At 36.0% G+C, this 23,375-nt stretch overlaps 2 protein-coding genes across 2 annotated transcripts in view; one reads left to right on the top strand and one right to left on the bottom strand.

Moving 5' to 3' along the window:
• The first annotated feature begins 469 nt into the window (after positions 1 to 469).
• Positions 470 to 12,656, top strand: LOC121381431 (1,5-anhydro-D-fructose reductase-like). The gene is made up of 10 exons (XM_041510746.1): positions 470 to 626; positions 3,655 to 3,819; positions 5,525 to 5,641; positions 6,267 to 6,344; positions 7,321 to 7,437; positions 8,510 to 8,616; positions 10,045 to 10,111; positions 10,560 to 10,643; positions 10,959 to 11,041; positions 11,380 to 12,656. Exons 1-10 carry the CDS (start codon positions 540 to 542, stop codon positions 11,420 to 11,422), a joined length of 948 nt encoding a protein of 315 aa, XP_041366680.1. The 5' UTR covers positions 470 to 539; the 3' UTR covers positions 11,423 to 12,656.
• Positions 12,657 to 21,886: 9,230 nt separating this feature from the next.
• Positions 21,887 to 23,375, bottom strand: part of LOC121381927 — a 29,118-nt gene continuing 27,629 nt past the window's right edge. The window contains exon 15 of the mRNA XM_041511351.1: positions 21,887 to 22,910. Within this exon, the coding sequence (XP_041367285.1) occupies positions 22,820 to 22,910 (91 nt within the window). The 3' untranslated portion in view covers positions 21,887 to 22,819. The remainder of the gene's footprint in view (positions 22,911 to 23,375) is intronic.

The raw sequence follows: 23,375 nt of genomic DNA on the forward strand, positions 1-23,375 counted from the left end.
TAAGGGTACCAAGTTTGCATCCCTCGGATCATTCATCAGCACCCTCCACCCCCCCCCCCCCCCCCAAAACAAGTTAAAACCACAAAGAACAATTGTGGCTACCGAAGTGCAAGATTAAGCTAAAAATAAGTTTGGCAAAAAACTATATGACCCGCGTCCGCCACATAATGGGATACTCATGCAGCATCCCGTGACCAACAGGATAGTACATACAATGAATTTGTTATACCAGTCGTGAAGCACTGATTGGAATGAAAAGTAGCCCATTGAGCCCATTGACCCATTGACGAGCATCGATCCTAGACCGACTGCGCATCTGGTGAGAGCTTTACCACTGGGCTACGTTCCGCGTCTCCTATTGTAAGCGTTCAGCAATAAAAATCTTCTGACCACCAAATGACCCCAACACATATAATACACAACCAGTCCCTGTAAAACGACCTTCACCCAGAAACCCGATAACTGGGACACTGGGAGAGAACTGAAATCATAAAAACAGTTGTTGAAAGTTACATGCTGAATTTAGCAGCTGCAAAATTATGTCAGGATCGCATCAGTTTGAGCTGACAATGAAAAGTGGCCGCAAGATGCCAGCTATTGGTCTTGGCACTTACGCCCCAAAAGAGGTAAAAATAGTCCGTGAAATAAGCACTGTAGTTGACTTTAACTCTTGAGGGTTCAGTCAATATTTATAGGGGTTTGGGGTTTTCAACGTAGAATAGTACGGACCATTTTATTTATTTTTATTTATTTATTTTTAAAGGGATGTGCACAGTTGTGTATCATATAGTATTATTTTGGTGTTTGTAATCTTAGTAAGTTGGAAAATATATTATACTGTATGTATTTCTGAATCCGTTTTTGAAAAGGACCTGTAGGGGACAGTTCAACAATTACATGGCTCGAAATGAGAAGTAAAATATTGGCAGCTAAGGGAAAATATGGCCTGCTAAAAATAAAACAGCACAGGGAGAGGGGAGGGTTTTGGAAATGTATGAAAGATTAGGACTTCAGAGATGTATTTGAGAGAATTATGAATAACAGAATTATAAGCTAAATAGCAGGAAGAAAGGAAATGTTTTATTTAATGACACACTCAACACATTTTATTCACGGTTATATGGCATCAGACATAATGGTTAAAGACCACACAGATATTGAGAGAGGAAACCCGCTGTTGCCACTTCATAGGCTACTCTTTTCAATTAGCAGCAAGAGATCTTTTATATGCACCATCCCACAGACAGGATAGTACATACCACGGCCGTTGTTACACCAGTTGTGGAGCACTGACTGCAATGAAAAATAGCCCGATGGATTCACCAATGGAGATCGATCCCAGACCGACCACACATCAAGTGAATGCTTTACTACTGGGCTACGCCCCGACCCGGCTAAAAAGCTAAATAGCAGAAACATAATCGTACATACATCTCTTGAAAATTATGGGCCAGAGGTGACACATAGCCTAGTGGTATAGCACTCGGTTGATTTGCTGTCAGTCTGGGATCGATCTCTGTCAGTCTGGGATTGATCCCTGTCAGTCTGGGATCGATCCCTGTCAGTGGGACCACAGGGCTATTTCTTATTCCAGCCAGCCACCACGACTGATATATCAAAGGCCATGGTGTGTGCTATCCTATCTGTGAGATGGTGCATATAAAAGATCCCTTGCTACTAATGGAAAAATGTAGCAGGTTTTACCTCTAAGACTAATATATGTCAAAATTACCAAATGTCAGACATCCAATCGCCGATGATTAATAAATCAATGTGCTCTAGTGGTGTCATTAAACTAAACAAAATTTAACTTGAAAAATAACCTGAGACTTTTGGTGGGGTTTTCTATTTCACCTTCTAAGTTAAAAAAAAATGGACTGCTTTTCATTTTCACAGGACCTGAAATCAGAATTACATAACACTAATGGGCTTCATTACAAAATAGTGCGGGACGTAGCCCAGTGGTACAGCGTTTGCTCAATACGCGGTCGGTCTGGGATCAATCTCTGTTGGTGAGCCCATTGGGCTATTTGTCATTCTAGCCAGTGCACCACGACTGGTATATCAAAGGCCGTGGTATGTACTATCCTGTCTGTGGGATGGTGCATATAAAAGATCCTTTGCTGCTAATCGAAAAGAGTAGCCCATGAAGTGATGACAGCGGGTTTCCTCTCTCATTATCTGTGTGGTCCTTAACCATATGTTTGACACCATATAACCGTAAATAAAATGTGTTGAGTGCGTCGTTAAATAAAACATTTCTTTCTTCATTACGAAATATTATAGAGAGGTGGTGTTTGTCAGAGATTTTACTATACTGTGTGTGTGAATTTCTTCATTACATTAGTGAAGCTCAGTTGGTAGAGCACGAGTCTCGCACAGAACATTTGTGGTTTGAATCCACTCACTGGAGGTTGGTTTATCTCTTGTATCACGAGACTTTTTGTGTGTTTTTAACACAAAGAAAGAAAGAAAGAAATGTTTTATTTAACAACGCACTCAACACATTTCATTTACGGTTATATGGCGTCAGACATATGGTTAAGCACCACACAGATTTTGAGAGGAAACCCGCTGTCGCCACTACATGGGCTACTCTTCCAATTAGCAGCAAGGGATCTTTTATTTGCGCTTCCCATAGGCAGTATAGCACAAACCATGACCTTTGTTGAACCAGTTATGGATCACTGGTCGGTGCAAGTGGTTTACACCTACCCCAGTACCCACTGAGCCTTGCGGAGCACTCGCTCAGGGTTTGGAGTCAGTATCTGGATTAAAAATCCCATGCCTCGACTGAGATCCGAACCCAGTACCTACCAGCCTGTGGACCGATGGGCTACCATGACGCCACCGAGGCCTTTTAACACAAGAATACAATTGTAATAATAATTGTAGTAATATGATTTTTCTGTTACATGTAACTGTTGAATGGCCCCTACAGTATTCGATAATACAGTAATGTGCATTATAAAATACAGTGAAACCCCTCTAAACTGGATACCCACGAGACCATGTAAAAAGTTCCAGTGCAGAGAGATTTTGTTTTATACTGATCTTTTTAAAAGGGACTGTAAAAGATGTCTGGTTTTGAATGAATTCAGGTTTATTGGGGTTCTTGTTTTGTTGGGTTTCAGATATCTGTTATGTTTCTAGTGCGAGGGGGAAGTTATCACTGTGGTTAAGTCAGCAGAATTTTAACTATTACTAGAATGTCCTAGATATTTGTTATGTTTCTAGTGTGAGGGGGAAGTTATCACTGTGGTTAAGTCGGCAGAACTTTAACTATTACTTTAGTGTCCCAGATATTTGTTATGTTTCTAGTGCGAAGGGGAAGTGATCACTGCGGATAAGTCGGCAGAATTTTAACTATTACTAGAATGTCTCAGATATTGGTTATGTTTCTATTGTGAGGGGAAGTGATCACTGGTTAAGTCGGCAGAATTTTAACTATTACTAGAGTGTCCCAGATATCTGTTATGTTTCTAGTGTGAGGGGGAAGTTATCACTGTGGATAATTCGGCAGAATTTTAACTATTACTAGTGTCCCAGATATTTGTTATGTTTTTATTGTGAGGAGGAAGTTATCACTGGATAAGTCGGCAGAATTTTAACTATTACTAGTGTCCCAGATACATGTATTTGTTATGTTTCTAGTCTGAGGGGGAAGTGATCACTGCGGTGAAGTCGGCAGTACGTGCTGGATACCGTCACCTGGACTGCGCCGCGTTGTTCCGTAACGAGGTGGCCGTGGGTCACGCCATCAAACACCTCATAGTGGAGGGAGTCATCAACAGACAGCAGCTCTTTATTTCCAGCAAGGTAACCGGGCAACAACAGATATTCACAAAATAAATGTTTCCATCGATGGACATCTATAGAAAAAGATAGGAGTTGAGATGGCAGTGACATGATGTTACCAACAGGGCCAGACCTAGGCTAAAATAAGTGGGGGTGCAGTGGGAAACAAAAGGGCCGGGGCTCAGACAAAAAAAAAACACTTTTGAACTAAAAAAAAACCCTAATATTTTGGTATTTTTTAAGGGGGTAGAACATTCCCTTGCCACCCAGGTACAAACAACATTGACCAGATGAATTTTTTTTATTAATAGTGAATGCAAAAGAAAGGATTCAGATGTATATATGTTTCTTGCAAAATGCATCCGACTTTGCAGACATGTCTTTTCTATGGCATTTGTCAATTAAAAGGGCACTTTTGTATATTTGTGTTTTAGACAGGTAAACTGCCTTCTCTGCTGCCCCACAATTTACAGCCTTGTCAATGGGAGAATGCAATAGGTCACAGGAGTAATTACACTCTATGGACACATTTTTTTTCATGTCCTAACTAGGAATAACATCATGAATGTTAAATGATGTCAGACTTGAAAAAAGCTTGCCAGCATTGATCATATACAAACTGTGAAATGTATAAAATAAATGTGATCTCTTCATTATTTTAATGGATGGCAGAATAATAATAATAACATGTTTATAACATTCATGTAGGATGATTGAGGAACTCTGCTCTGCAAACCTCATGGAGTTCGTCATTCTTACCTTCACTGGATAAAGCTGATAACCTTTGTTATTATCCCACTCCTCAGTGGTTAAGGCTCTCACCGCTCAAAATGAAGTGCCAAATCAGCTTAAGTAATTCAAACACAAACCTTTAGTTTTAGCTATAAAATTCCTATGGGAATATATTTCAAATTCTGTACACCTCCCTTGCTTACTTCCAACCCGAGTCAGGCTGCCTGTGCTCCCTTGCACTTGCCAGTGTGGGCTATCCCGCCTTCTCCCGTGCCAATTGTTTTGGATAGTGGACGGAAGAGCTGGCGAAAGTCAGAACTTGCACCATTGGCAGGTGTATGCTGTAACAGCTTTCTCTTCAGTGTGCTTGTTAAACATCTTGAACTTGAATTTGCATCTGACTCTCATGTGTCAAAATTACCAAATGTCTGACATCCAATAACCGATGATTAATAAATCAATTTGCTTTCCTTTTCATTCACTTCCGTGCTTATATCTAATTAAGGTTCAAGCACGCTGTCTTGGGCACATACCTCAGCTATCTGAGCTGTCTGTCCAGAACAGTGGTTTAGTTTTTAGTTGTTAGTGAGAGAGAAGTGTGTGTCTTACACCTACCTACTGAGTTATTAAAACTCACTCTGGGTGGGAGCCGGTACCGGAGTGCTAACCCAGTACCTACCAGCCTTATGTACAATGGCTTAACCACAACACCACTGAGGCCGGTATTTGCTTTCCATCACTCCCCTGAGACTAGTTTAACGAGAGTCATTTTCAGCTCCCCTTAGCATACATGTGCATTTTTAAACAAATTATAATGGTGCTACAAAAAGATGAAATAACAATGCTCAATACAATATATATCTCAAATAGCTTCCTATAAGCATAGGTAGGTGAGCAATTAACCACTCCCTTCAATTTTGTTCACGTGGAAGTCTGATTAACCTGTTATTCTCTGTCTATATGATTTGACTGAGGTCTTGATATCTACTCCTAGCTGTGGAACACCTGTCACCAACCGGACCTCGTGCGGACCAGTCTGAAGAAAACCATCTCAGATCTCGGAGTGGGATATCTCGATCTCTATCTCATGCACTGGCCTATGACATACAAGGTAAGGAAGGAAGTAAGGTAGGAAATGTTTTATTTAACGACGCACTCAACACATTTTATTTACGGTTATATGGCGTTGGACATATGGTAAAGTACCACACAGATGTTGAGGGAGGAAACCCACTGTCGCCACTTCATGGGCTACACTTTTCGATTAGCAGCAAGGGATCTTTTATATGCACCATCCCACAGACAGGATAGCACATACCACAGCCTTTCATGCACCAGTTTTGGTGCACTGGCTAGAGCGAGAAATAACCCAATGTGCCCACCTACGGGGATCGATCTTAAACCGACTGCGCATCAAGCAAGTGCTTTATCACTGGGCTACGTCTCGCCCCGTCCAATGGCGTACAAGGTAAACAAATTAAAATTGTTACTAGTTGGCCACATACATCAGTTAATCACACAAACTAGCATCTAGATCTAGCTTTTGTATTCAGTGAATTACAGAGGATTTGGGCATGTAGATCTGGGATAGAATGCTATTCTGAGCTGCAATGGGTTACAGGATCAACTGACATCAGTGGACTCTTTTTTTTCTTTCTTTTTTTCTTCTTTTTTTCCTTCCTGAGAGCCCTAAATTAGAACTGATCTGTTTTTTAATTGTGTGTTTTATCTTATAGGAAGGAGGTGACTTCGTACCAAGGGATGAATCTGGCAAGGTGATCTTCTCCGATGTCGACTTTCTAGACACGTGGAAAGTAGGTAAACAGAGAATTAAACCAGATATTATTACTTCAGATTGATGACAATTAAATAGCACATTACAGGCTGTTCAACACTTACATAGCACAAAAAGTGGCATTTTTTATATCTCCATATTTCCATGTAATATCTTGAAATGCTAAGCCCACATGTCCCTTAAAATTATGTAATGTTTGTTAAACCCCTCGTCACTAAAACTTAAGTGGCACTGTGATTTAATTTAGTCAACATTGAAATTTTGTGTGTGTAATTTAACTTAGAATACTATTTGGTAATGAAAGAAAGAAATGTTTTATTTAATGACGCACTCAACACATTTTATGTATGGTTATATGACATCAGACATATGGTTAAGGACCACACAGATGTTAAGAGAGACACACACTGTCACCACTTCATGGGCTACTCTGTTCGATTAGCAGCAAGAGTTCTTTTATATGGACCATCCCACAGACAGTGTAGTACATATCATGACCTTTGATATACCAGTCGTGGTGCACTGGTTGGAATGAGAAATAGCCCAGTAGGCCCACTGACAGGGATCGATCCCAGACCGACGGTGCATTGAGCGAGCACTTCACCACTGGGCTACATCCTGCTCCTATATGGTAATGGAACACACTGATCATCACTGACTGCATTTACTGTATGCAGTCTTCACTGAAAAAGGTGAGTAATCACTCTTACTCTACCCCTCCCTACATATTAGTCTGGACACTTTTAAGAGAGTGGCAAATTGTTTGCCTTGCAATATAAATTTTAATAAAGTATAATTAAAATTTCATGTAATTGTTTGATTAGCACCATTTCAAGAGAGAGATCGTCAGCTCACCTTGATTTTGCTCATGGCAAAAAGTGTTGTCAATAAAAATTAGACATTGTTTTGAAAATCTTTTTACCTGGCTCTAGACATATAAAACTTTCAAATGTATTGAAGGGTTGCTAACAAACATTCCTTTCCTTTTTGTCCAGGCTTTGGAAGACTGTGTAGATGAGGGTCTGGTACACGACATCGGCGTTTCCAACTTCAACAGCAAACAGGTTCTAGCCATTCAGAATGCAGCTCGTATTGCACCCAGTAACATACAGGTATTATACACACACGAGATATTAATAAACTTGGTGTCAGTTATCAAGGTTATGATGCAAGTGATGGGTGTTATAAGTAGAAATAGCAGAGGTAGAATTTTAATATTTGGGGACACAGAAGTTGGCTTTGTTTAATAACAAAAATTAGGGCACCAAGGCAAGCTTGAGGGGCGTCAAATGAGGAGCATGAAGGCAACTTACTTTCTATCACGTTTTCTCAGACAAAAGATGTCACCCTATGGGAAAGGTACAGTGACAAACCCAGCAGGGAACCATAACATTTTCTTGCTGTCGATGTCTGATTTTCAGGGCACTATGACACATAAGGACGGTAACCATGGCACTAGCTGTTGGTGCTGTGATAAAATTTGAACTCTTGATAACCTATGTGGTGACAATGAATTTTCACTCTAACTTTCTCTCATGCAAATGTTGAAATAATCATGTTAACTTTCTCATTCAAATGTTGAAATAATCATATGTTAACTTTCTCATTCAAATGTTGAAATAATCATCTGTTAACTTTCTCTCATTCAAATGTTGAAATAATCATTTGTTAACTCTCTCTCATTCAAATGTTGAAATAATCATATGTTAACTTTCTCTCATTCAAATGTTGAAATAATCATGTTAACTTTCTCTCATTCAAATGTTGATGATGATTTTTTGTGCTGGTGTGTCGTTAAACATTCATTCATTCATTCATTCAAATGTTAATGTAACCATATGTTAACTTTCTCTCATTCAAATGTTGAAATAACTACATATTAACTTTCTCTCATTCAAATGTTGAAATAACCACATGTTAATTTTCTCTCATTCAAATGTTGAAATAACCATATGTTAACTTTCTCTCATTCAGATGTTGATGTAACCATATGTTAACTTTCTCTCATTCAAATGTTGAAATAACGATATGTTAACTTTCTCTCATTCAGATGTTGATGTAACCATATGTTAACTTTCTCTCATTCAAATGTTGAAATAACCATATGCTAAAACACCTAATAACTGAAGTTAAAAACAATGTGCTGAGGTGTCATTAAACAAACATTCCTTTCCTTTCTTTCAGATTGAGGCTCACTGCTGGCTGTCTAACGTGCGACTAATCGAGTTCTGCCAGTCACGAGGTCTAACTGTCACGGCGTTGAGTCCTCTCGCGTCACCAGGAAACTTCCAGTGAGTTGCTCAACCACCAGGGACAGATACAGAATGTTTTTAAAGAGAGGTGTAACTCCAAATTATTACCCCAGCAGGCACTCATAACGGGGAAAATAAAAATCATAATTTCTCATCATGCATTGGTCTAACGAACAATACTATTGGATGATTTAACGCTTACAAACCAGTGACCTTGTCGGTACTAAATATGACATCATCACGACTTGGCAAACACACACAATGACGTCATGTAGTTTAAAGAGTTTATAACAAAATGTCATTTTAATGCAATTCATTATAGGTTTTTATACCAGAATAAAGTGAACTTTTGTTTTTGAAAATTATCTATGAACGTGATTAAATTACAAAGTTATAGCAATACTCAGAACAGTGCGTAAAGTGGTTTATATCGTTTCTATACATGTACGTGCATGTGTGTTCAAAATAAAGGCTGAAAATTATTTCACTCGGGACAAAAATTTGATTATAACTGGTAACTCGTTTATTATCCTCTATATAGAGCACTTATAGTTTTCCAAAGTACACGTACATGCATCCCTAGAAATAGACCCAATAGCCAATGTATTTTTCGTGCTGGGGTGTCGTCAAACATTCATTCATTCATTCCCTAGAAATAGCTAGCAGAGCACAAAATATTACATCCTTCAATTGAAAAAACAAAAGATTATGTACATTACTTAAATACTGAATTTCGGAAAGTGTGGGGGATGCACACACCCAGCACCCTCCAGAATACATGCCTGAGCATACTGTACAGCTTATGATAGGGCCACAGAATTCAGGGTAGGATGGTGAACTGTACAGCTTATGATAGGGCCACAGAATTCAGGGTAAGATGGTGAACTGTACAGCTTTTGATAGGATCACAGGGTGAAAAAAAGTAAAGTTTGTTTTATTTAATGATGCACTAGAGCACATTGATTTTTTATCTTATCATCGGCTATTGGACGTCAAACATATGGTCATTCTGACACTGTTTTTTTTAGAGGAAACCCGCTGTCACCACATAGGCTACTCTTTTACGACAGGCAGCAAAGGATCTTTTATTTGCACTTCCCACAGGCAGGATAGCACAAACCATGGCCTTTGTTGAACCAGATATGGATCACTAGTCAGTGCAAGTGGTTTACACCTACCCACTGAGCCTTGCGGAGCACTCACTCAGGGTTTGGAGTCTGTATCTGGATTAAAAATCTCATGCCTCGACTGGGATCCGAACCCAGTACCAACCAGCCTATAGACCGATGGCCTAATCACGACGCCACCGAGGCCAGTACCACAGGGTGAAATACACACACATACACACATTATTATATAAACTTATTATTATTTGCCTGGGTGCAGCTCTGGAATTTGTTGTTTGCAAGTGCTATTTCTTGTGTTTATTCATATATATATTTATACATATAATGAATCTTTTTTCAGAACACATCTTCTTGATGAAAAAGTACTTAAAGATATCGCAACAAAGAAAAACAAATCACCAGCACAGGTGAGAAGAAAAGTCTGATAACTTGAGTCAAGCATTCTTTAACTTGGACTGACAACTGACATTTTCTTCTTATTATATATTATAATTTATATGATATCAGAATGGTAATATCTTAAATGACTCCGTAATCCAAGTTAGCATGTGAATTTATATGGTATCAGAATGGTAAATTAAGTTAAGGTAGCTGTTAATCACTCCCCTCAGTTGTTTTCACAGCAAGGTCTGGGTTACCTAGACCGACCAAGACTATAGGGTTAAAGAAGTACTGGTGGTGAAATGTGTTTCAAAAGTCGTATGTTTTAATCTTACATATTTTAAACAGTTTGTTTATTTAGATCTATAAATACATACAACAAATAAATATGTTATGTGCTGTTTACTTTTGTTTTTATCTACAAAGACATATTATGTATAAATGTAAGTGCTTTATTGTGTTTTGAAATTGTAGGTTGCTCTACGATTTTTACTACAACAAGGTGTAGGCGTCTTGCCAAAGAGTACAAATCCAACAAGAATAGCAGAAAATATAAATGTAAGGTTTTAATGTGTACATTAAACAAATTATTTGAAGGTCACTTGGCCAAAAAGAGACATAAAGGCGAAATAGTTTTTAAATCTTTTTTTTCATAAATACATATCCAAGTATGTATAACAAAGTATTTTTGCTGAAATAAAAAAAAGCATTTCATTAATACATGTATTTAATTTAATTAATAGTTTAAACACTTTATAAATATATTTTACGTCTGTTTGTTTTTATTTTATCTGTATTGCAAAGAGATACCAAAATTGATATTCCTTATTATTATTATCTTTGTATGTTAAAATTAAGTTTTTCTGTTTTCAGATTTTCAATTTTGAATTATCTAAAGATGAAATGCAGTTATTATTTTCTTTAAATAAGAACCAAAGATTGAATTCTGAAGAAATGTAAGTATTTACCAGTGAACACTTTGTTCAGTATCGCGTGGTTTGCTACACAATTCTAAAATATTAAATAGTAGTTGAAACTCAATTTTCAACTGTCACTAATCAAAATTTTTAAAACAAAATGTTCCATGTATATTCTTTTTTCTTTAACGTGTAACAAATGTTTGTAAAACAATTGGCAAAATTAACAAGAATTATTTAAGCATTTTAAATATTGCTTTTTACATCTGATCACCAAGTAATTTAGGAATTTGTTAATTTTATTATCTACTCTTGTTTTTTTCTTCTTTTTTTTGTTGTTGTTATAACTAAATCAACTTTTTATTTATTTTTTTCAGAAGCCGAGATCACAAGTATTATCCATTTTGCGAAGATTTCTAACATGTCTACAATCAGATTTTCTCACTGTGCTGAAAGTATTACTGTAACATGGCTTGAGAAATTGTTCATTGGCAATTACCAGGGGACTAGCTTGGGATTTTCAGGTTGTATGCAGACTTTTTCGGCGATGGAATAAAACGCTATTGGCTGTGCCCCCCCCCCCCCCCCCCCCCCCCCCCCTACACTCATTTACATCATATATTTTAATAATAATTTTTAAAAATGTAATCTCAGATAGTATGCAGCTGTTTACCTGTGTATATGGAAGCTAGGCCCCTGAATTACTATATTTATTTAAAACTACCAATAACTCCAGCTTGTTGGTTTGGTCCCTACAGCATCAAGAATGGTGAGATCTCGGTCTTGCCTTACGTGCTGGTGTCGTACGATCAAACACCCTCAGTGGACCCATTCTCTCATTGGTATCTTTAAAGTGCTTGTAAATTTCAGATGTATATTATTTATATCTGAAATGTGAATAATTTCAAGCTTATTTATAAAATATTTCAAAAACTAACAAATCAAACAAGATCAAAATAGAAGTTGTGCAATGTTACATAGAGATGATTATACAAGCTTGTGTGTTATACTGATTTTACGAAAAGAGTGTCAGGAATTTTGTATTGCCCGTGCAAAAGCAAGGGTAATACATTAATCCTGACACGAGTTTCGTAAAATCAGTATGACTTGCATGCGAGAGTAATAATTTCTTTATTATCCATATTATTATTGTTGTTTTCTTTATGAATAACAAGACCCAACTCAGAATGTTTCAGTCACAACTAGAAGAAGACGACGAAATGAGTCATATTTCACATGCACAGACTGAGCTAGGACTGGGGAAGCAACGTCATGTTATGACATCGATTCCCAAAAATATGTCATTAGACTTGCTGTTACACGTGTGCTTTGTATGATTATTAATTACTTGGTTATGTTGAACCATGTGGATAATAATTCATCATACTGGTATTTTTGACGTATGTATTACCCCAAGTAATTAAAATTAATAGCATAACTAATTAGCATACATAATATCAGTAATAGCAATGTTCAGCAATTTGGTATGATTAAATTATAAGAGTCAATTTACTTTTTTAAAATTATTATACAAACAATAAAGATGTAAACTGTTTATTGTAGAAGACTAAACATTTTTACTTCACACATGATCCACTTTTGTGATTTTAAGTGTTCAGTGAACAAACTATTTTGTCATAAAAGGTTAAATATTTCTTTGCTCTTAGTGTAATTGTGTATAACAGAGAGCAATGTGTGTAATAAAAGTTAATATATATATATATATATAGAGGTTATTACCAGAGTGTTTTTCAGTATCGTCAATATCATATATTAGGAATAAAAATTGTATTATGCGAGCCTCTGGTGAGCATAATACATTATTTTTATTCCTAATATATGATATTGACGATACTGAAATACATGAGGGTAATAATCTCTTTATCATATAAGCTCAAGCTTAATACAGTGTGTTTTTGTAAACTGTACATGCAAATTTAATTTCAGTCCGCCATTACTAGATATTCAAATGACGTAAGAATATGTGGTACGGTGTATTTTTGAATGGAAATGACGTCAAACTCGAATGACGTCATTTTGCATGTCCTTGCATCAAAATAAAGTTATGCCTAACATTTTTTGTTTTCTGAACGCTGGACAGCTTTCCGTGTCAAATTGCCATTGAAATGTTTTTATTTGATGACTATGAATGCATACGTCAATCATGGAGTGTCACCCAAGTACGTTTGCTTAAATGTCAATAAACCTAGTGCCAAGACCTCGACTAATTTACATCTAATTTGCAAAGTTATCAAATTCTTCAAGTATGTGATCTGAAAAATATCACATACTTTGATTGCACTGAAAATGTAAGATATTATATGATAAATATATATATATATATATATTGTTGTATACACGAAAATAACAAACTTTACCATTTTACAGTAACAGATACCTGTTGAACAAGGAATTATTATTACCTGCATTAATTATGACATCATTAACCAAATGTCATTTTAATTGTTATTGTATTGGAGATCAAATGTCTCAAATTTACATGAAATTGATGTGTGTTTGTGTGTATGTATATTAGTGTGAGTGAGTTTATGTGTGTGTAATACGGGTATGTTAGTGCGTGTGTGTGTGTGTGTGTGTGTGTGTGTGTGTGTGTGTGTGTGTGTGATACAAATCACGAGATTTGTATCAATAAGAATTTGTCATACTAAAGATCTTCATATGTTTATTCATAATTATATTAGCTTATTTTTCCAATTTTACTTATGCCTTAGGAGTTATTGCCCCTTATTACTTTCAGCTATTTTATGAACCTACTAATAAAAATATGCAGCAATAATTTAAACCTTGTACCTAATGAAATAAGAATGTACACATGCACCTGTATTACCAGTATGGCCCACCAGTGAGTGACTTTATAAGAATGTACACATGCACCTGTATTACCAGTATGGCCCACCAGTGAGTGACTTTATAAGAATGTACACATGCACCTGTATTACCAGTATGGCCCACCAGTGAGTGACTTTATAAGAATGTACACATGCACCTGTATTACCAGTATGGCCCACCAGTGAGTGACTTTATAAGAATGTACACCTTCCCAGTAAAATGTCTGAAAGGCTGCAAATCACACTTTCATGTTATGCCTGTTAGCACGACACGGGGTCACGTGACTTAGCTCTTGGATTCGACAGGCTTTTTGGCAAGCGATGGGGGAAAATGTGACTTTTTATTGCGAATATATTAAAAACGGGTAAATTCTAAAAAAAGATTTTTATTGATACTTCATATATATTGTAAAAGATAGATACCAAACAATAGTGAATTACGTTTTTGTTAAATGTGGACCTTTAAGAAGTCTAAGCTAGGAGAGCAATTGATCACTCCCCTCAATTTGGTTTTTATGGTGAGGTCTGCTTCCCAACAAACCAAAACTTGGACACACAAAATTATCCAGAGACGGGATCCGGGACAGACATGCTCGAAACCTTAGTGGTATAGGAGCATGTTAAAATATATCGCACTCACACATAAAATTACATAACCATTTTATGAAGGTCACTACTCAAGTGTTGCTCATTTTATATGTGTACTTATACCAAGTATTTTTACAAGGTACAGTACGTACACTTTTTACTTTTTTAATTTACTTACGATTACAAATGTATATCTATTTTTATTTATTTTATGCAATACCAGTGACCGCATGTATTGTTTTGCTCATCCAGTGTGAATATTCTCATTAGTTTATGTTCTTGTTACAGACAGTAATGCTGGTAGTTCTTGTTACCGACAGTAATGCTGGTAGTTCTTGTTACAGACAGTAATGCTGGTAGTTCTTGTTACCGACAGTAATGCTGGTAGTTCTTGTTACCGACAGTAATGCTGGTAGTTCTTGTTACCGACAGCAATGCTGGCAGTTCTTGTTACCGACAGTAATGCTGGTAGTTCTTGTTACCGACAGTAATGCTGGCAGTTCTTGTTACAGACAGTAATGCTGGTAGTTCTTGTTACCGACAGTAATGCTGGCAGTTCTTGTTACAGACAGTAATGCTGGTAGTTCTTGTTACCGACAGTAATGCTGGCAGTTCTTCTTACCGACAGTAATGCTGGTAGTTCTTGTTACCGACAGTAATGCTGGTAGTTCTTGTTACTGACAGTAATGCTGGTAGTTCTTGTTACAGACAGTAATGCTGGTAGTTCTTGTTACCGACAGTAATGCTGGCAGTTCTTGTTACAGACAGTAATGCTGGTAGTTCTTGTTACCGACAGTAATGCTGGTAGTTCTTGTTACAGACAGTAATGCTGGCAGTTCTTGTTACAGACAGTAATGCTGGCAGTTCTTACAGACAGTAATGCTGGTAGTTCTTGTTACCGACAGTAATGCTGGTAGTTCTTGTTACAGACAGTAATGCTGGTAGTTCTTGTTACCTACAGTAATGCTGGCAGTTCTTGTTACAGACAGTAATGCTGGCAGTTCTTGTTACCGACAGTAATGCTGGCAGTTCTTGTTACCGACAGTAATGCTGGCAGTTCTTGTTACCGACAGTAATGCTGGCAGTTCTTGTTACCGACAGTAATGCTGGCAGTTCTTGTTACCGACAGTAATGCTGGTAGTTCTTGTTACCGACAGTAATGCTGGCAGTTCTTGTTACAGACAGTAATGCTGGTAGTTCTTGTTACCGACAAGAAACCATGTTGTGGCATGGGGGATGGGGGAAATGGTTTACGACTGAAAAATACACCTTTGACAATTTGTAATGACTAATAATAACGGTGTACATGCTGATTTCACATGGAAATGTGTATGTAATCGTAAATATGTTTTTCATCAACCTATAATTAAATTTGTGTTACATTCATTACTACATAACGTCATCCCATTGTTCCAGCCATAACAACGTGAATTTGACAATTTCTTGATGAACATCAAGAACATCATATCTGATGACATCACTTTATATTGGTAGTTTGCTTACTGAGCGTTATTGTTTAAGAACCAAGAAATCATTCAAAATAAAATATGTACTTTTAGTGTCATTATTATTAAGTATGTTTCAAATTTAATTACAAGGATGTATTATTTCTTTTACGTTCATCTAGCTAGGTATGAATAACCGTTCATGCATAAATTTGCAGATGATTGGTTTTGGTTCATAACTTCATACCCCAATGAACTTAAAAAGAAATAACAGACAATCCTTAATTGTTTTTTGCTCGTCAGTTGCCTGGTAATTTTATTTTGTAAACCAATATTTTCAACTATCCACCTGTTATTATGGACGTGATTGAAGCAGTAATTAGATTTCAGTTTATTTTTGTGCTTATATCCAATTAAGGTTCAAGCAAGCCATCCTGGGAATACACCTCGGCTATCTGGCCTGTTTGTCAAAAAAATGGGTGGGAGTTGGACCTGCAGGTAGAACTAAACCAAATAACTTCCGGCTGGGTCAAAGTTCGAGGTGCACCCAACTATTGATAGAGAAGTGAACACCACAAGTCCTATGATTTGTGATAAATGTGCGTGTGTTGGTGCTTGAAACATGTATCAAAATTTGTGCGGAACTAGGGTAGTCCTAGACGCTACCTTTTATCTCAGAAATGAGCAGCTTGACCCCCGATTTTTTCTTATTCACTTTAAGGGCAAGAGGTGGTAGTATTTATATCCGTGGAGTTTATGTCGATTGATTCTCTGCAGGTAGGAGTTTTAGCCACATATGTTACTATTGTCGTCATTGGCATTTGATTTGGTTGTATACACCCTGCAATGCAAGCCTTAAGGCTGATGGCTTAAACAAATTAAGCTTTTTATCCAATTGTCATTTATAGAATAGTACTACATAAGTAGCCATTATATACCAATTAACTTAAAAAGTTGTTTTAAAATTAACACAAGTATAGTATTATTTATAGTACTATTTCTTTCATATCCTGAAAAACTAAAACTGAGGAAAGGACGATTAAAATGCGAGGAAACACAATGTTCAGTGAGAGAAAAACAGCTGATCCGAGGACAATTCCCACCCCTGGAATATACATTCTAGACAGTCCTAGAACACTCACTAAAATGGGGGTGGATGAGGAGACCAGTTAAGACCTTTGAGTATCGATCCTCATACAATTTACTTTATAATGGCTCCCAGGTAAATTTCAATTGATACTTCAGGACAAGTATGTATCTGGACGTAAAGGAATACAGGAGTGTACCAAGTAGGGGTGGGTAGGTGAGGGGTCTGTTGCTCCTCTTATAAAAAGAATGAAAAATTTTCATTGCATATATGCACTGCAGATACCAAAGATTGTTCATAAAAACCATATGTATTGCAAACAAGCACCAAGGTGCCTATTTGCAAAAAAAAAAAAAAAAAGTTGCTATATTAATCTGGTTTACAGTATATGTTTTATTATATAAAATTTTAAAAATCAAAGTCAACACCACACTGTTGTTACAAAGCAATTTATTTGTAGAAATTGAATTAACATGCCCTATTGTAAATCACAATCAACATTCAGTTACAAACATTCCTGGTCACTTAACCCTGCACCGAGGGAAGAAAGCCTGTTTGATCTTAAAGAGACCAGCCTGAGGTTGCTGCCACTGACGAGAAACCCACTGAATAGACAGACACCAATATTCTAAACAATAAAATTTATTTAACATGTAATTTTAATCATTAAAAGAAAGAAAATGTTTTATTTAATGACACACTCAAGATATTTTATTTATGGTTATATGGCGTCAGACATATGGATAAGGACCACACAGATATTCAGAGAGGAAACCTGCTGTTACCACTTCAAGGGCTACTCTTTTTCAATTAGCAGCAAGGGATCTTTTATATGCACCATAACAGACAGGATAGCACATACCACTGTCTTTTATGTACCAGTCGTGGTGCAATGGCTGGAGCAAGAAATAGCCCAATGAGCCCACTGATTGGGATCGATCCCAAACCAACCGCGTATCAAGCGAGCACTTTACCACTGGGCAATGTCTTGCCCCCTAGTCATTAAAAAGGCTCTGTTAGTCCGAATCATGTTACAACGACAGCAAACTCAGAACAGTCTATAAGAAAACAGATCATCAGATATACATTGCTCTTCTCCACAATCACAGATCCAGAAATACCTTTGATATAATGTATACTCATAAGATATGTAACCAAGATGAAAAGATGTTTTTCAATTTATATCAACTTGATGGGAGGTGCAAAAATTATTTATAAAGTTGGAAACAAACATCTATGAAAACAAATGGTGCAATGTGGAAACATTTAATTAAATGTAGTTGACAATTAACTTTTGTTAAACATATAACAAACATTTGATCATAATACTGTTTCAGTTTAATGTTATATGTAGGTGTGTATGATGGGGCTGGGGCTGGGGCTGGGGCTGGGGGGGCTGGAAGAGATCAGGACACCTTTTTTGTTTCATGAAATCTAAAACATTTCAAGGGCAAAGTTTGGAAAATTTAAGTGTTTTTTTCCAGGCATTTCCAAGTTTTTCAAGCCACTGTGAACAATATATTGCATGTTAGAAACATCTACACCAAAAACATGACCTAAAAATTTAACAGGTACTAACAAAATTATTTTGTTCGATCCAATATAGCACCTTTCTTGTAATACCCTGTATTGGACATCAGTAACAACAACAACATACTAATTTGGGATTAAACTAACAATAAAAAATAAACAGTTTCAATAAATACTGTAATTCAACATTATTGGGTTTGCCCTTAAAACAAAGCTAGCTCTGGGTCAGCAGAACATTTTACCAAATTATCTATTACAGTTTTAAAATTGCAAAAATTTGTGTATTCTAACAAAATATCAGTTATTAGATGAAATTTGCTACTTATTTTTTTAATTTGCAGTTGGTGAATTTGGCAAGTGCCAGAGATAGCTCTGAAAAATTATTTATAATCTTTGATGGGGTAAGTGAGTGAAAAAAAATTGAAGAACATTACTCAATTTTGTTTTTTGGTCATTCTGATTGTTTATGGTCATTCTCGCCTCCCAGGGAAAAATTAAGCCAGTTTTAAAAAATTGAAAAAGCAGTTGGGTTTGAGCAAATGATCAAGGTTGGTGGGACAGAAAAATTTGAAGTTCCACAAACATCTGGAAGATTTTTATCTCTGAATATCTGTGAAGGGAAAGTTTGAACAACGAATACAAATATTTTTCACAAGAAACGAACTTGCAAAATATGTCATTGTTTAATTGTTTAAGAACCTTAAAAATTGCTAAAATAACATGCATAATATTGCAAAGATCCAAAAGGCAAAACATGCTAGTCGTGAAATATATTCCTGAAGGTGTAAAACATAATTTTGTATTTTAATATGAAAGGAAAAAAAAAAAATGTTTCAAATCTAATTTTGGGTGACCTTTTTTTTCATTCACACTTTAAATTTAGGACGTCATTTATATGGATATAATAGGTAACGCAATTCTCAGAGACATGAATTATTCCATACATTTCAGTCTGAAATTATGAAAAGTATTGCAGATCTAAATACATGTATAATGTCATACCCGGTATAATTTTATTTATAAATTTAATAAAGCAACAACTGGCCAAAACAAGACAAAAAAATGCTAACAAAATGCCAGTACATTCTCATGGTCAATGCTGAATTTTAAAGAGGTCACTAACATCTTTATGACTAGTTGTGGACAGACAGAATGTAAGATCAGACGCTTTCACAAGTTGTAACATCAAAACTATTCTCATCAAAAACAATATACATTACACATGGTTTGGTTCGGTGAAAAATGCTTGGGCAAATATAGATAAGATAATGTAATAAAGATACAGTTTATATCGTATAAGTAATAATTTCATAAATCGTGAATGAAAAAATAAGTAAGTTAGAAATAACATTTTGACAGCACATATAAATATTCAAGTTTCAGATTTATCTACAACAATCCATTGGCATTAATACTAGTTTGCACAACCTCTGTGTAACCGGATACTTAACATAAATGCTGTCTTCCAATCCAAATTTAGGATAATACTCGTCATAGAAAGGGGTAACAGAACTCATAATTTAACAAAGTTGAAAACAAACAATGCTTTGGTGAATTTTACAAGTGATCAATAAACTGCTACCAAAGTTTATAAAAAAAACAAAAAGCCCACAAAAAAAGCCAAACAGATTATGTATTGCAGCCATGATATATTAAATAAACTGTGACATCATTTAACAAGTGTATAAATAACTAAATATTAAACCTGCATTCCCACTCACTCGAAACTTATGTAATAACGTCAAGTTACACACAATCTAAAAAATGTCAAGTTGCACATAATCTGAAAAACTTCAAGTTACACATAATCTGAAAAAATTCAAGTTAAAAGAGTATTTAACATTTGATCACAGGTTTAGGTTCAGAAACTGTTGGTTGATCTATATTTGATGTTATTATACATGGATTTCCAGTCCCAACCACACAAAAAACTGGTAGTTTAGTTTTGTCAGTTCTACAAAACTACAAGAAAGTATTTCCAATTATGAATACCTAATATAACTTGCGTATACTTAGTTATTTAAATATTAATAATTATTATAATTAAAAATATTATACAGTGAAACCTGCCTAAACTGGATAATGTCTGGGACCTAATATTTACCTGGTTTAGACGGGATCCAGTGTTTAGAGGGTCACGTTTTAGAATACAGAGTTATTTCCCTTGACATCGGTATTGATTTCGTAACTGTAAACAAACAAGTCCGAGAATTGCCAAATGAATGTGACTGTCGGGTTAATAATAATGTCGCTATATCCCAATTTTGTTATATATATTTCTTATTTATGAACCAACATTAAAACATGAATAAAAACAACAATTCCAATGTTTACACCACAATTAAGGTTGCAAAATGAAAGATAATTCCATACGACTAGCAAAATTCAATGTGCGCATTTCTCATTTTTATCGCAGAAAAGATAACATTTTCTGTTTGTATTTACTGTATAAAATACAAATTAAGTTACGTGTGTGTATTTTACTCTAAATTTATAGTCCGTCTCATCCTCCTACAAAATGTTTTTTTGTAAACAATTTCAGTTTGGTTTGACGTAAAAAGAAAAGTAAGTGTTTTGGAAATAACAAAACTAGACAATTTTTGTGTGCAATTTAGAAAACAGTCGGCTCAAAAATAAATAACTTCTAGTAAATTTTTCATAGTATGAAAAAAGTCGTTCCCTGTGGGACAGACTATAGTTGTTTCTAGCTTTTTACTCTCAGTGTGTCAGTATTTCATTATCATAGCGCATTGACCAAAAATCAAAGGTGAAAACCTGAATGGTTATCATTTTCTTCGGTCTCATCCCAACTTGGCAGACAGGGTAATTAATATGTTTGATTGTTTTCAATGGTACTGTCTGGTGCAGTGCAGAGCAAATTCTTGTCATCTTCAGACAAATCTCAGATATAACACTGGATGCTGCACAGCATAAATTCCAGTCAGCATTGTTTTGTGGACGTCATGTTTTCATTAAGTTGACTCTTCAGTCATTTACACTGCCGGTTTGGTCAGGTTAACGAAGTAAGGATTTTACATTTCTGAACCAAAAATCAATCCAGTTTCTGAAATGGACAGGTTCCGGTTTTATCAAGCTTTTTAATACACATTTAAATAAGAACAAATTTGGGACCATAAAATTTGGCCGGTTTTGATAGGATTCTGGTATGTTCAGGGTCCGGTTTAGACAGGTTTCACTGTATTTATTCTTATTCATATTCTTAAAATAGTTCATTTCTTCTTTGCATAAAATATATTTTCAAGTTACCAAAAAACATTGTTACTGATGTGAAAGTATGTTTTAGAGCGCATCAGTTTTTGGCACTACATATATTATCTCTTGTTATGAAATTACACTAACACGAGTTCACAAAGAAAAATATATATATTGTGAAGAGAATTTAATATGCAAATGAATATTACAATTTTGTTGAAATATTAAATAAACTAATACTGATAAGAGTTTACAAAGATAAAAGTGGACTGGTTTGGGCTAGTTCTGGGTGAGCAGAACATTTTGCCCAATCATATCTATTAAACTTGAAAAAACTGCAGAAACTCAGTTATTTTCTAATAATATATCAATTATTACATAAAATTATTTCACTAAATTAAAAATAAAATTCACCAATTAGTTTTAAAATTCATAATTTTTAAATTTGACCTGAAGCTTGTACATCTGCCTCGGAAATATGATCTCTGATATTCCATAAAGGTGAATGGTCCTCCAACAACACTGTATGGAATGTCTGTCTAAAACTCAGTTTCTTCCTTGAAACACTGATTTCTTCACACCCATCACATGAAATTTATTTCTCAGTGTATTACAAATTCATCCAGCCCTTGCTAACTCAACTATTGAAAACTATTAATAGTCAAATCTCTTAGACAACATTGCATCATCATTTCAAGTCTTTTTGCATTGCACTGCAAGATTGCAAATTTTCAAGGGTTTATGGTATTAGGCCCCTGATAAAAAGTCTGGTGCATGTCAAATGGTCACATCAAAACTATACCTTGAGATTCTGTAGACTTTAGGTCAACCAGGAATACAATGAATATCCAGAAATCAATAGGCCCTATTCTAATCTGGAATTTTTTTCAACCAGACATGTCATACAGTGTTAAAAGTGAACCATATCCCTTTAACTTGACCAATGCAGTAATGCTGAATGGTAGAAATCCCTGTGTATTCTCTTCCAAAAGTAACAATACAAAAAAGGAAACAAGTACCGACTTCTCCAGTTAATGTAGAGAACATAGATACTGTTTACCATTAGTCAGAAGGGAGATAACGGCTAGAGTTATCTGACACTGTTTTACATCTCCACACTGAGGAAGGGACATAATTGCTGCAACTTGATGGTATTTCTGACACTGGTACAGCCATACAGGTGTAAGATTTTCAATCTGAAAATGAAAGTGAAAGATTCCTTAATTAAAGAACTTAAATCTCCAAAACCTCAAATCCTAAGGGCTGTTCTAGAACAGACCAAAAAAAAAAGGAGGTGGTATTGGTTGGGGTAGTGGGAGGCACTGTAATTATTTTGTGCCTTAGGTCAGGTCAGGTCATAGGGTTTTACGTGCACATTCAGAACAAGCTGTTGTAGCGCACGCCTGTCCATGACAGGAAAGAGGGGGGTGGGGAGAGAGAGAGGAGGGACCGCCTGCACTGGCAGGTGCAAGGGAGCACCAGCAGCCCGACCAAGGTCAGTAGCAGGTGGGGGAGGGTGGTGGTGCTATGGAATTTTGAATGGAGCAGTTAATATGCCAAAGAGAAAAAGGTGTGCAATTTTGATTGAGGAATTTGGGCGCAATTTTGAATGGTCGGTCAAAAGGAAAATGGTGGAGTTAGTATAGGTTTTGACATTAGTG

This window comes from Gigantopelta aegis, chromosome 9 (genome assembly GCF_016097555.1).
Source record: "Gigantopelta aegis isolate Gae_Host chromosome 9, Gae_host_genome, whole genome shotgun sequence".
Taxonomy (NCBI): Eukaryota; Metazoa; Mollusca; class Gastropoda; order Neomphalida; family Peltospiridae; genus Gigantopelta; species Gigantopelta aegis.